At 41.4% G+C, this 13,007-nt stretch overlaps 1 protein-coding gene across 2 annotated transcripts in view; it reads left to right on the top strand.

The window, feature by feature from the left end:
• Positions 1–1,893: 1,893 nt before the first annotated feature.
• The window catches only part of cdh31 (cadherin 31), a 45,086-nt gene continuing 33,972 nt past the window's right edge, over positions 1,894–13,007 (top strand). The window contains exons 1-6 of one of the 2 annotated variants that reach the window (XM_080449918.1): positions 1,894–1,998; positions 2,155–2,295; positions 5,578–5,721; positions 6,054–6,209; positions 7,101–7,248; positions 7,429–7,601. In XM_080449918.1, the coding sequence (XP_080306044.1) occupies positions 1,909–1,998; positions 2,155–2,295; positions 5,578–5,721; positions 6,054–6,209; positions 7,101–7,248; positions 7,429–7,601 (852 nt within the window). In that variant the 5' untranslated portion in view covers positions 1,894–1,908. The remainder of the gene's footprint in view (positions 1,999–2,154; positions 2,296–5,577; positions 5,722–6,053; positions 6,210–7,100; positions 7,249–7,428; positions 7,602–13,007) is intronic. The other variant, XM_080449917.1, reaches the window with a different exon arrangement.

The raw sequence follows: 13,007 nt of genomic DNA, 5'->3' as shown, positions 1-13,007 counted from the left end.
CGTTCGCCATTAACGGCAGGCTCGCAGGAATTTTCAGCGCATGTTTGACTATCATGAGACTCTACTATGAATACTAGTAGTGAAAAAAACAACTTTGCGTCGGTTATAATAGACGAACTTCACTAACCCAGCGGCTCCCATTATAACAACGGAGGGTGTTTAAAAAATGACGACAGGGGAATATATGAAAAAAAAGAACGCTACTTTTCAAATCGGTAGGTGAGTAACGAGACATCAAAGATAACACTTAATTTGTCCGGAATTCTCCTTTAATTCAATTCAAAGGAGCCTTATTGACATGAAAACATGCTTTTAGATTACCAATTTCAAATACAAAGTAGAAACTAAGAAACACACAAATATCAAATTCTGGCTTATATTTAGGCATAACTTTCTTAAATAATCAAAACATAATTTCACTGATCAGTATCATCCATCTCAACCTCTTCCCTCTTATCATCATCATCATTAAATATTGTTAGGACGATCATACACCAACCTGAAAGCCTTTTGAAATTTGGGGTTCTTCTGGAGCTTTTTGAGTGGTGCCACCTTGCCCTTGAAGGAACTAGTACAGCCCTGACCACTGAATACATGGTACCCAAACAGTATGGCTGCCCAAGAGAGGTTGCTAGCTCCGTGACATTTACCAGCTGACGGTGCCTGCCTGTGCCAGTGTCAAGGTAGATGAGCAGGTTGATGTCGTCATCAACATCGACAATCATTCTTGGCAAATCTGCTAACACAAGAACTCACCAAAGTTATATAGGTATTGATCAATCAACTCACTTCTTAATCTAATGCCACAAGTTTATGAGCTGTTCCTTCCACGATAAGAGCAGCTGTTTCACATTTTGCCAGCCGGGATGCTGCCTCCTTACTCCCCCAGACCTTGAGCATCAACTGGCAGAGCTGTCGCTTATTTTCCTCATTGACCAAAAATAACTTAAAGTCCTGGGGTTTCCTGCAGTGGCTGGACCTTGCACTATGAATTTCTCCGAAAGTCCACGCCTCAGCCTCTACTGTGCCCTTGATGGAATCAAGAGTGGTCTTGATTCCATCAAGGCGCAGTAGAGGCTGAGGCGTGGACCAGCTCGCTTGCCCCCATGCCAGGACACACTCATCCCCAGCATCCAGTGGGTGAACTATTGAGTGACCTGTTACAATCGAGCAGCTGAGCCAATCTTTTGGAGGCCTAAATCCTATGATGATGGTCAGGGGTGGCAGAAGACAGAAGGAGGGATTTTGGAGCCTGTCTGGTCTTGTGGGCCAATTCTGCTCCTATCTCTCATTGACCTGTTGGCTGCTGGTGTCATCAGTGATGATGATGATGAGAGGGAAGAGGATGAGGTGGAGTTTGATGATGAGATGGATGATACTGATCAGTGAAATTGTGTTTTGATTATTTAAGAAAGTTATATTATGCCTAAATATAAGCCAGAATTTGATATTTGTGTGTTTTCACCAATAAAGAATGGTTGTACCATGTCAGTGACCTTTCCATTAGATTCCTGGTGTAAACATCCCCCCCCCCACACACACACACACACACACACACACACACACACACACACACACACACACACACACACACAAAGTGCACAGATACGAAAACAAAGTTCAGGGATTACGAAATGTAATGCTGTAATTCAGGTCTGTTTAAATCTTTAAACTGTCCCTGAAAAACCTATTGATCATTGCCTCATGGGAGGAACCCCAAAGAGGGAGGAGCCTGTAGCTATAAGCGTTCGGATAAATAGCACTAAGCGGTGAGCGCACTGGCCCATACAAACTAATACGTGTGTGCGCTCCCGGTGCGCATTTCCGAACGCACCCAACTCTGTTCTGTGGTCAAAGAGGGAGGAATGATACGTTTGTGAAAAGAGGAATATCATCCGACAGTGGAAGATGAGGCTGCTATTACTGCTGTGCTTGTGTGTGTGCACATTAACAGTATGGACCCAAGGCATCCTGGAAAATGATGACTATGATAACACGGTGAGTGTGAGTTGAAAGAAAAGCTACGGACGGCCCGAGCGTGGGGACTGTTCCGAGGTCGTCGGATTTGACCCGGGCCCGGGGTGAGCGTGTTTTGGGGCAAGCGTTCTTGTATTCCTCTAAAACAGCTGAACTTCACTCTCTGTATTTTCCCAGGCTGCAGTCAATCCTGATGTGCTTGTCCAGCATTTCCCCAAGTCCACTAGAGGCCTGAGGAGACAGAAAAGAGCCTGGATCATCCCTCCTACCCAATATCCTGAGAACGACCGTGGACCCTTCCCCAAACCAATGGTCCAGGTGAGATCAGGTTATACCTGGCTGGCATGGTTGAATAAGTACTTCAAGAAGTATTTGTTTCCTTTGTAATTGCTGAAGTATGAACACAGGTTTTTGCTATAATAATACATACATAATGTAGACTTATTTATCACAAAGGCAATGAGAAAACCGCATTAATCAATGCAGCAACCGTGCTTGAGATTGAGAATACTACTATGCTAATGGTGCGCGTGGGAGCGTGTCTGTGTACTGTGCACGTGTGTGTGTGTGTGTGTGTGTGTGTGTGTGTGTGTGTGTGTGTGTGTGTGTGTGTGTGTGTGTTGAGTGTGAGTATGTATGAGTGAGTGTGTGAGAGACACTTACTGAGTGCAGTGGATCATGATGTTGCCTCTAGCACCACCTTCAGGCTAACATGTACTCTTTGCACACAATGGGCATACTGGTAGCCTGGGTAAACCATAGATCTATGGGGTAAACCAGTGGCGTTCCCAGGAATTACGTTTAGGGCAGGCGAGATTTCCTCTGGGAAAAATCGCGGGGGAACCAAGTTAACAACAACACGACTACAAAACTGAAAAACGCTAATAAAAACAATATGCAAGTATAATCACTGTATGTATTGCGCTGGTCCTGGACAGGTCCAGGACTCCTGGTCTTGACAGTGGTGGTGAAAGGTTAGGATAAGGATAATCCTTTTTTTAACAGGTCGTTCAGTTAAGTCCTTGCGGTCTTGTTTACAATGAGAACCTGTGAGCAATTAGGGGTTAAGAGTCTTGCTCAAGGACAGATATCATTTCATCGACACATGTGCTGACCTGGCCTGGATTCGAACCTGGGGCAACCAGGGCCTCTGGCTCCCTAGGCGGGCTCACTAACCACTCAGCTATGGTGAGTGGTTTTCTCTCCGGAAAACTCATTTCCATCGTGAAATCAAATGCAAATAAGATTTCCGGAGGGAGGGGGGTTTACCAGGCTAGGTTGCTGGATGAGCCATACTGATTTTGTTGACCCCATGGTCTTTCCTAGCACCTCACTCAGTGAATACAATAGTAGTAGAAAGGTAACATTGACATTTTTTTCATTTAACCTTTATTCATATGTAAACTTAAGGATCTCATTAAAGGAGAGCCACTCACAACGAAAACAATTGCAGTTAGGTATAAAAATCATGTTCTGAAATACCCTCAATGGCAGCAGGGTACATTGGCATGTTTTTTCCCACTATTTGTTCCACGTCTGGCACAAAGGTTAAAAAAAATAAGCTGTCTGTCTAAGAGCAAAGTTCATTTTAGGAAACAAGAGTAGGCTACAAGCCAGTCCTGGGTGGGAGCGTGTTTGATGATGATTGTACCCATTGCCAGAGTACGTTGTGCAAGTTGGGAAAGCATTCCCCACCTGGTTATGCAACACCTGTTGTCAGAGTACCCAATAACTACCCATTGTACCTGTTTGTGTCTGTGTCCCTTTTATGCCCGCAAATGCTCTTGTGCTTCATGTGACAATGACCGTCACGTCAGACAGGGTTTTCATCCTCCATATCGTTTGCCTGTAATTAGATTAACTAAATTGTGGGTGGGGCCTATTTCTTACAAAAATAGGGGAAAAATTTTGAAAAAGATTAGTGGCGGTAATTTGGCGCTGATCAGTCTTGTGGTTTGCGAGATTTGCTCCAGACACAGACAGAGAGTCACACCGACGGACCCTTTTATAGATGGATAAGCTGCAGAACTACACTGAAAAAATATTTTTCAACAGCAGATTCTTGGTAAAAGATGGATCCCTTCCCACATATTAAAAATCTGATTACCTGGTCCTATTAACTGGTCCTATTAATGTCTAAGCTTAACAGAATGGAATACACAGGACCACAATGGAAATAAGCCCTCTGGGCTTTTTGTCTCCGCCAGGCCGAAAGGCATGGCGATAGAGTATGTTTTCGCCCCTGTCCGTCCGTCCGTGTGTCCGTGTGTCCGTGTGTCCGTCCGTCCGTCCGTCCGTGTGTCCTGTCTGTGTGTTAGCACCAAATCTCAGGCACCGTTGGTCCGGTCGCTGCGAAACTGTGCACACACACTCCCTGGATGCCAATTCAGAACCTCTACCTCAAATTTTTCACAAAGGCCTGTCATAGCGCCACCAGGAGGCCGACTTGTGCAAAACCCATTTTTCCCCATTACTCCTACAGTTTTTAACCAAACCTCATGCAAATCGGTACACAGTATCTCTATAGTCATGTGATCAACCCTGATCTGTCCGATTTCCCATATTCCATCCTCATTGGCTAAGGTTACCATCCAAAGTTTGCAGGATTGGTCCGTTTTGAACAAACTGCCTCAAATCATGAACGCAGCTTGCCATTTCCATAAAATAGCACACGCACATTCCCACTAGGCCGAGGAAGAAATGGCACTTAAAACTTTTCACATCAGCCTCATGGTGGCGCTATAACAGGCCGATTTGCATTTTTAACTATAACTGCACCGATCTGCATGAAACTTTGCACGCCTACTCCCTAGAGGCCAAGGAAAAACATCTGCACTGCATTTTTCATATCTGCTTTTTACAGCGCCACCAGGAGGCCGACTTATGTCAAACACATTTTTGGATATTAATCCTTCAGATTTTATCCAAACATCACGCACATCGGTACACAGTATCTCTATAGTCATGTGATCAAGACGCATCTGTCCGATATTTCATATTCCATCCTGATTGGCTAAGGTTGACTTCCAAAGTTTGCAGGATTGGTCCGTTTTGAACAAAATGTCTGAAATCATGAACGTGGCGTGCGATTTCCGCGAAAATGTGCACGCACATTCCCACTAGGCCGAGGAAGAAATGCCACCCTTTTCACATTGGCCTATTATAGCGCCACCAGGAGGCCACAATAACTTACCTAACCTGGCGGAGACCTGTGCTCCGAGGAGCACTTTTTCTAGTTATGTTATCCTTTCAGCACCATTGTATAATCGTACCACTGTACTATTTGCAAACTGTTGATAAAGTATTCAATCAATCAAGCAATCAAAAGTGTCTGCACTCTGCAGCTATAATTAGATTAATCACAAGTGATGGCATTAAATGCATCTTGGGTGATCAGTCCCACTCGACAGAATGTGCGTTAGACAGAATAATAATGTACAGTGGTAAATATTTATATATTTTTTAAATTCTATGCAACAGCAAATAATCTGTGACTGGATAACACAAACGCTATGTTTATAAAATAAAATAAAATCTGTGACTTTTTAAAGAATATTATGCCTCTAAAACAGCAGAACTTTACTCTGTATTTTTCCCCAGGCTGCTGCTGCCAATCCTGGTGTGGTTGTCCTGCATTTCCCCAAGTCCACTAGAGGGCTGAGGAGACAGAAAAGAGCCTGGGTCATCCCTCCTCTCAATTATCCTGAGAACGACCGTGGACCCTTCCCCAAAACAGTGGTCCAGGTGAGATCAGGTTATGCTTCGCATGGTTGAAGAACTATATTTGTTTCCTTTGCAATTACTGAAGGATGTAGCTGGTTATCTGCAATTTCAGTCAGTCAGTCAGTCAGTCAGTCAGGGATGAAGATAACATTCCTGTCAATTCTTCCACTGTTGAGCTCACATACCTGAGGCACTGTGCTGTACAGCTGTAAAATACTGTGAAATGAAATCAGATGGTGCAAAACCGGACAGAATATATGAAGTATTTAATGTCCATCCATTAAACAAAATAGTCTGTGTGTACTGGTACATTTTTACATGTTAAAGTTTCTATTCTATTTTATTCTTTGCAGATTCGTTCAGATGGCAGTGACGAGATGCCGATGTTATATAGCATTACTGGACCAGGAGCAGACCAGCCCCCTGTTGGCCTTTTCAGTGTAGATAGAAGCACTGGCTGGTTGTTTGTTACTCAACCCTTGGACAGAGAGAAAAAACCCTTTTACACGGTAGGCACTGTGTGTGTGATGAGGATCGCACACTCTCTCTTCTCATCATGGGATTAAATGCTTTGCCAATTTGGATTTGTGCATCATTATGGTCTAACTTGTTTCTTAGAGCGATAAAAATTCATCTTCCACTTGCTGTCTGGAATTAGGTGGTTACAATTAGGCTATGCATTTACAGCTCTGAAGTCTTAAAGGATCTACACCATGAATTTAAAAAAAATATTTGATATTTAATATCATATGGTGTATGTCCCTCAAACCTTTTTTCAAAAGGTTTGAGCCTAAATCATCACTCAGATATACTCATCCCAAGTCAATTGTCTCTGGCTTATACAGCACTTTCAGCTGCAATACCAAAACGTCCTCTTGGGCAGGGGGGGGCTACTGAGCAATTCTGTCTGTTAATAAAAAAACATATTTTAAAAAAATATTTAAAAAAAAATAAAAAATGGAAAGATTCTGCATAAAAAGAAGCATCTAAGAAAAATACAAAATCGAAAAAAAAACACTTTGAACATTTTTGAACAATTCCACCAAGTGTTTGAGGTGCCTGTTTCACCCACTTCCGGGGGGCGGAGCCAAAATCCAAGCCCGAAGTATTTGTTTGTAGACCCCCACTTAGGGGAGTTTCGGAGCGATTCGGGCACTTTTCATTTAACATTGCGTTTGCCATCATTAATGTTTGTGACATAACATTTCCATTCTGAGATCGCCTGTTCAGACACGCCCATTCTGGAAATCCATGAAATGAGAAGGAATGACTGAATTTAAAAAAAAACATTTTTTTGGGTACAAGAGACACTGGGGACCCCAAAAAATACAAAAAACCAAGAAAAAAGTGATTTTCATGGTGTAGACCCTTTAATATTCCAAATTTGTGTGTTTATGCAGCTCCAAGTTCATGCTGTGTGGGAGAATTCAGGAAGGCTTGGTGAGGAACCAATGGACATCAATGTGATTGTCATCGACATGAATGATAACAAACCTCTTTTCACCAAAGACACCTATCTGGGACAAGTCCCGGAGGCCTCACCTCTTGGTAAGATAACATAAAATGCATTTGTTATTTTATAATGAAGACATGTTTGGTTTTTCACTGCATCCAGTTCATAAACTAGCATTTGAGTTCTGCTGGTAGCTGTCAGCTTCATTGGTTTGTCTGTCACGCTGTAGTGTGAGGGTCATTGTAATGTCTGTCTCTCCTTGTCTATTTCTGCAGGCTTTGTGGTGTGTACAGTGAATGCTATAGATGCAGATGCGCCAGGCAATGACAATTCAGATGTCCGCTACGTCATTCTAAATCAGGAGCCAAAGACTCCTGCTGATAAACTGTTTGCGATCAACCCAGTCAGTGGAGCCATCAAAGTCAATGCAGGTGGTTTGGACAGAGAGGTAAGCATCATTCCCTTGATTAAACAGTTGGGCCATCACTAATTCAGTTAAATAAATGCCCTAAACAATTGATATTGATAGCAGAGTTTTCTCCACCTCTCTTAATATCATAATTGGTAAGCAGAGGAAATACAAAAGGGTGAAAAAAAGAAATGTGTGCTTTTGCAAAACTAGGCTAAACTCTGTGTGTGTGTGTGTGTGTGTGTGTGTGTGTGTGTGTGTGTGTGTGTGTGTGTGTGTGTGTGTGTGTGTGTGTGTGTGTGTGTGTGTGTGTGTGTGTGTGTGTGTGTGTGTGTGTGTGTGTGTGTGTGTGTGTGTCTGCCAACAGCTATTCCCAAAGTACACTCTGGACGTACAAGCAGCAGATATGAGGGGAGACGGGTTGACCGGAAAAACCAAAGTTATCCTTACAGTCACAGATATCAACGACAATACTCCCGTTTTTCAGAAGGCAACGGTAAGTAAAGTGCAAATATGGTTGATGGCAAGGAGACATAAATAAATACATGTTTTGAGGCTAAAGGTTTTCTGTAGGGAGCCATATTATCCTGAAAATTAGGATTGTATGTGGTAAATGTACACACCTATGTTACTTCAAGAAGCTGTATATGTATAATTGCTGTGGGTGTTTCCAAAAGTCTATACTTCAACTTCCCTTAATTCTTAAACCTTTAGTGCTAGCTACCCAGTAATTACAGTTGCATTTTAAATATGAGTAAAAACATCAAATCTCAAAACAAAAATAAAATATACTTTGTGTATAATAAAGACAGAGTTTCTCAGTCTCTTGTGCAAATAAAATACACCAAATATGAAATGCCACAAGTGGACAAGATAGGCTGACATTAGAAGATCCCATGCTGTCATTTAAATTTGCTGTCTAGGAACACTATGGATTCAGCAACACACGAGCACTCTAGCAACAGAAAAGTGGTTGATGAAATGGCAACTGTTTTAAAGCATTGCTTGACATGTGTGGCATGCTATATGCTAGTGGATTACTATTTGTACAGTATGTACACTCACTCACACTCTCTCACGCCTGTGCTCTCTCCTAGTATGAGGCGACTGTCCCAGAAAGCGAAGTTGGAGCTGTGGTTGTTAAGATGACTGTGACAGATGGTGACGAGCCCCGTTCCCCAGCCTGGAACGCAAAGTTCACGATTGTTGACGGTGACCCCACTGGACTGTTCACTGTGGAAACATCCCCCGTTAACAAACAGGAAGGAATCATCAAGACGGCTAAGGTAGAAAGCTAACCACTTAGTTCTGAGTTTTGACTTTGAAGTCCTAGTTGTTATCGATCACATCAAAATAAATACTAAACACTTAACTGAATAAATAGTTAACATTACTGTCAACTAGGCTTGATATAACAATATCATCACAGGACAATTACAGTATGAGTAGTATAGTTTCTGACTAGCTCTGATCACGTTATCGCAGATTATTTTACACTACTACAGTAAATGCACATTTATAGCACATATATTTCATATATCGAAATTCAAAATGAGTTGCCTATCTATCGTCGCGGAGGAGCACGGGAAGTGAACGCGAAGAAAACAAGCACTCCTTTTTCAATCTGACTGGTTTTCCAATCATACTGTAACAGATACACTAAGTTTCTCTTAATACATTGATGGTACACTACAACTGATATTTCAGTGTTATGGTGTGTTAACCAGTCCAGTGGGTTACCGGTGGTTGCTGCTGGTAATAAATATTTGTTGTGTTCTGCTTTTCTCCACCTACCTATCCAGGGCTTGGACTTTGAGTTGAACAACAAGTACAAACTGTTGGTTGCTGTTGAGAATGAGGCACCCTTCGCCACAAGGCTGCCCACGGCTACTGCCACTGTGACTGTGACTGTGGTGGATGTGAACGAGGATCCCATCTTCAACCCAGAAGAAAAGTTGGTGGTTTTTAAATGATTGAATATTTTATTGACAGTTAAAAGTACCACAGTATGTTTAAAAAAAGCCAAATGGATAATCCAGAAAAAGGCTTGTTTGTGATTCATGTAAACATTCAACATCTCTAGACAACCAACAATACAGCAAACAAACTGTATAACATTTTTATTCCAATACTTACGAATATTTATTAATACATTAGTTTCATAAAATATGGTGTTTCCATTTCATACAGTGACCAGGAAGAGGGCCAGGCTTGTGAGAGGGAGAAGAATGCCCAGCCTGCTCCACCTTCTTTCTCAGAGGATGAACTGTTTCTAAGAAGCCTATTACCTTCCATACAAAGATTGCCGCCACAGCAAAAGAAATATGTTAAATTTCAAATCCACAAATTGATATATGAAGCTATCGCTGGGGTGCTCAATTTGAAACCAGCGGAATAGGCTACAGTATACTCTTTGTTGTTTGTTATAATGTAGTTTCAGAAATGTTCTTATAAAATAAATATACTTCATGTCCATGAGGACAAACATTTGACTTACTGAACATTTGAATTACTTATGCCTGTATTTACTGTATGTCATGAGATAGATATTTTGTTGATATCAATAGTTAAGTATTGGAGAGATATCTTCAATAGTTGCTGTTTGTTATTCCAACATTGTCTCATTGGTGTAGGCTACATTGTACGATGAAACAGGTCTCCAAGTTGCTCTTTCAGCACATAAACAAATGCAAACAAAGCAGATTCTTCCAAGTATAACATTTCCTGTTAGTTTGACTTCCTGTTGATTTTACTATTTGCAAATCTGGATCCATAGATCCAGTCTTATCCATCTACCTTGTAATAAAGCCAATTAGTAGCCTACTCCAGCAAGTGGGAGAAGCCATACTAATAGTCACCTCTTTTACATAAAGTATATCAACAAAGTTGAACAAAGTTTGTTCCCACATAGTATCGCACTGCACTATAGTGTTCTCCATGGCATGGAGAAAAGAATCGTCTTTCTTGCATGACAATTCCAAACACACAGCTCTCATTGGTACACTTTAGGTGTTACTATATATATTACAGCTCTCAATGATGAATATGATGACAGTAGGTGGTACATGGCAGACAGCTCTCATTGATGCATATGATGATGATAGGTGCGAATGTCTGCTCTGTGAACGTTTATCCATTATCAGCATATTGCCATAATCAGAGTATGACTGAATGTGCGGAAACAAAGCTGTGTCTGTGATCTCAGCCACAGGAACGGTCACCCTGATCTGAAACAAATACTGTCATACAGTAGAATTATTTATCCGTTGCACAGTGGAGTAATTACTTACCCACCAATGTCAATGTCTGTATAGAAATATTAATAGTTACTATTTTATTGTATACTCACAATAAACACATATCTGAATATTGCTGCTGCAGAAATACCATAGCTGTTTTATTTCTCATGTGCTTTCACCCCACACCTTATGTGGACGTATACACTGACTGGCTCGAACATGACCGATTAAAGGCGATGGTGAAGAGTTGATATAATGTTTGAATTGGTTCCCATCCACTACAGACTACAGCCAAAAATATGTGCACACACAGCAGATGCTAGAGACCTCTGCTGTGGCCAAGTGTATTTGGTCCTTAAGATGATCAAGGGATTCTTTCTGTCTTTTGCTTGATAGACGCTGTGAGGGAATTGGTAGAATTACTCATTATATTCACCTTATATTGTTATATTATTTTGTTCACCTTTGGCCTTATGATGTGTTCTGATCTGAATATCATAGAGTCTTACATCATATTATGAGGGCAGGAGCCTGTAGCTTCTCCTCAGCCCCTGTGGGAGGCGCTAGTCTCCAAGTATACACTCCGCACACTTCCTGGACATTGACACAAAAAAAAGCTGCTGCTCTATTAAACCTACATTGCATTGAGGCTACACTGCATTCAAGGTTTACTTTTAGTTTGACAAGCCAGGTGATTCTAAGACCTTTCTACTAAACAAATGCAGACAATTCATTTGGGGCTGATGATCTGATTACTTTGAGTTTGTTTTCAAATTACAATTTATATTTGTAGGGTTTCTACTTAATCATTTCTCACTATAATAATGATGCACTGTTGGCACAGGGAAAAATATGCACATATGAGGATGATACATGCAATGTCATAATGCTCCTAAATATGCATAATACATCTCCAAAATATCAATTTCATAAAAGAAAGAATTTGAAGAGTTACAACAATGTCTGCTCTACGTTTCTATACAGTTGGGTGTCTTTTGAAGTCAACCTGTCTGTCTGTTATAACCCGTAAGACCCGTCTGATGGCTGCACACAATAAATATACCCTCCTGACTGTGTGTGTTTGTATTTGTATTTGGATGGGAGACAGGATAAGCTCATAATGAAGGACAGAAATAGGAAATGAGGGGGAATGAAATGTTTAGTTGTGCAGTACCTACCAAGTTCCTGCTGAGTCATAAATTGAGTCAACTTTGCTTTATTATTGTACCCAAAATCCTGTATCAAAATCTATTTTGTATCCCAAGATATACATTAGTTTTTTTTTCAGGGTGGATTAATCTAGTGGAGCTATTACTTTACTCAATGACTGTAATTCCCAAAAACACCCACACCTAAGTCCAAACAATAGGCCTAGCACGAGGCAGATGAAAACACAGGAAGAAACAGAGACACACACAGAAAGCAGCAGGCATTGGGGTGTGTGTAATGTAGTGTGGGTGTGGTGAGTAGTTTGTGTGGGGTTAGGGCTAGTCTTGTGTTCTTGTGTTGTTGTTGATAGGGTTAATTGCTAGCTGACAGACTTTGTCTTCAGGCTGTGTGTGTGTGTGTGTGTGTGTGTGTGTGTGTGTGTGTGTGTGTGTGTGTGTGTGTGTGTGTGTGTGTGTGTGTGTGTGTGTGTGTGTGTGTGTGTGTGTGTGTGTGTGTGTGTGTGTGGATTCCTCAGGTAAACAATGCACCTCATCCCCCTCCCCATACTGAAATTCCATTGAGGTTACATTTTCAAACAAGTTTGAACAAGTTTGTATTTGCTAACATTTTCTCTCTCACCAATACCTCTAATACCTCATTCCATTTTAATTACAATTTTATCACATTTCCTCTCTCCGTTTATCATTCTGTCCCCCTTCCCATTGTCCCATCCCCCTCTATTGCTTTCTTTGCCTCCTCCTTCCTAAACACAACCCTCTGCTCTGACCTTATCTCTTTCTCCCACTCCCTTCTTCCATCTGTTCTCAACTCCCATCTCTTTTACTTCATTCCTTCTCCCTGCTCTGTCCTCTTTCTTTTCCTGCTCATTAATGAACCCACCAGTTACGTTGCGGTTCAATTATGTTTTCAGAATGAAACTTTTTATCCTAGCCTTAAGATTGCAATGCGTGAAACAGCATTATTGTTTAGTACTGCGAGTTTGGGTGTGGGGAGGCAAATTATCCTAGTGTTGGTTATGCATGTGAGTTTGGTCCGG

Source organism: Gymnoscopelus braueri (genome assembly GCF_963280865.1).
Source record: "Gymnoscopelus braueri genome assembly, chromosome: 14".
In the NCBI taxonomy this organism is placed as follows: Eukaryota; Metazoa; Chordata; class Actinopteri; order Myctophiformes; family Myctophidae; genus Gymnoscopelus; species Gymnoscopelus braueri.
The sequence above is the reverse complement of the archived record's forward strand: the minus strand, read 5'-3'. Positions and strand labels throughout refer to the sequence as shown.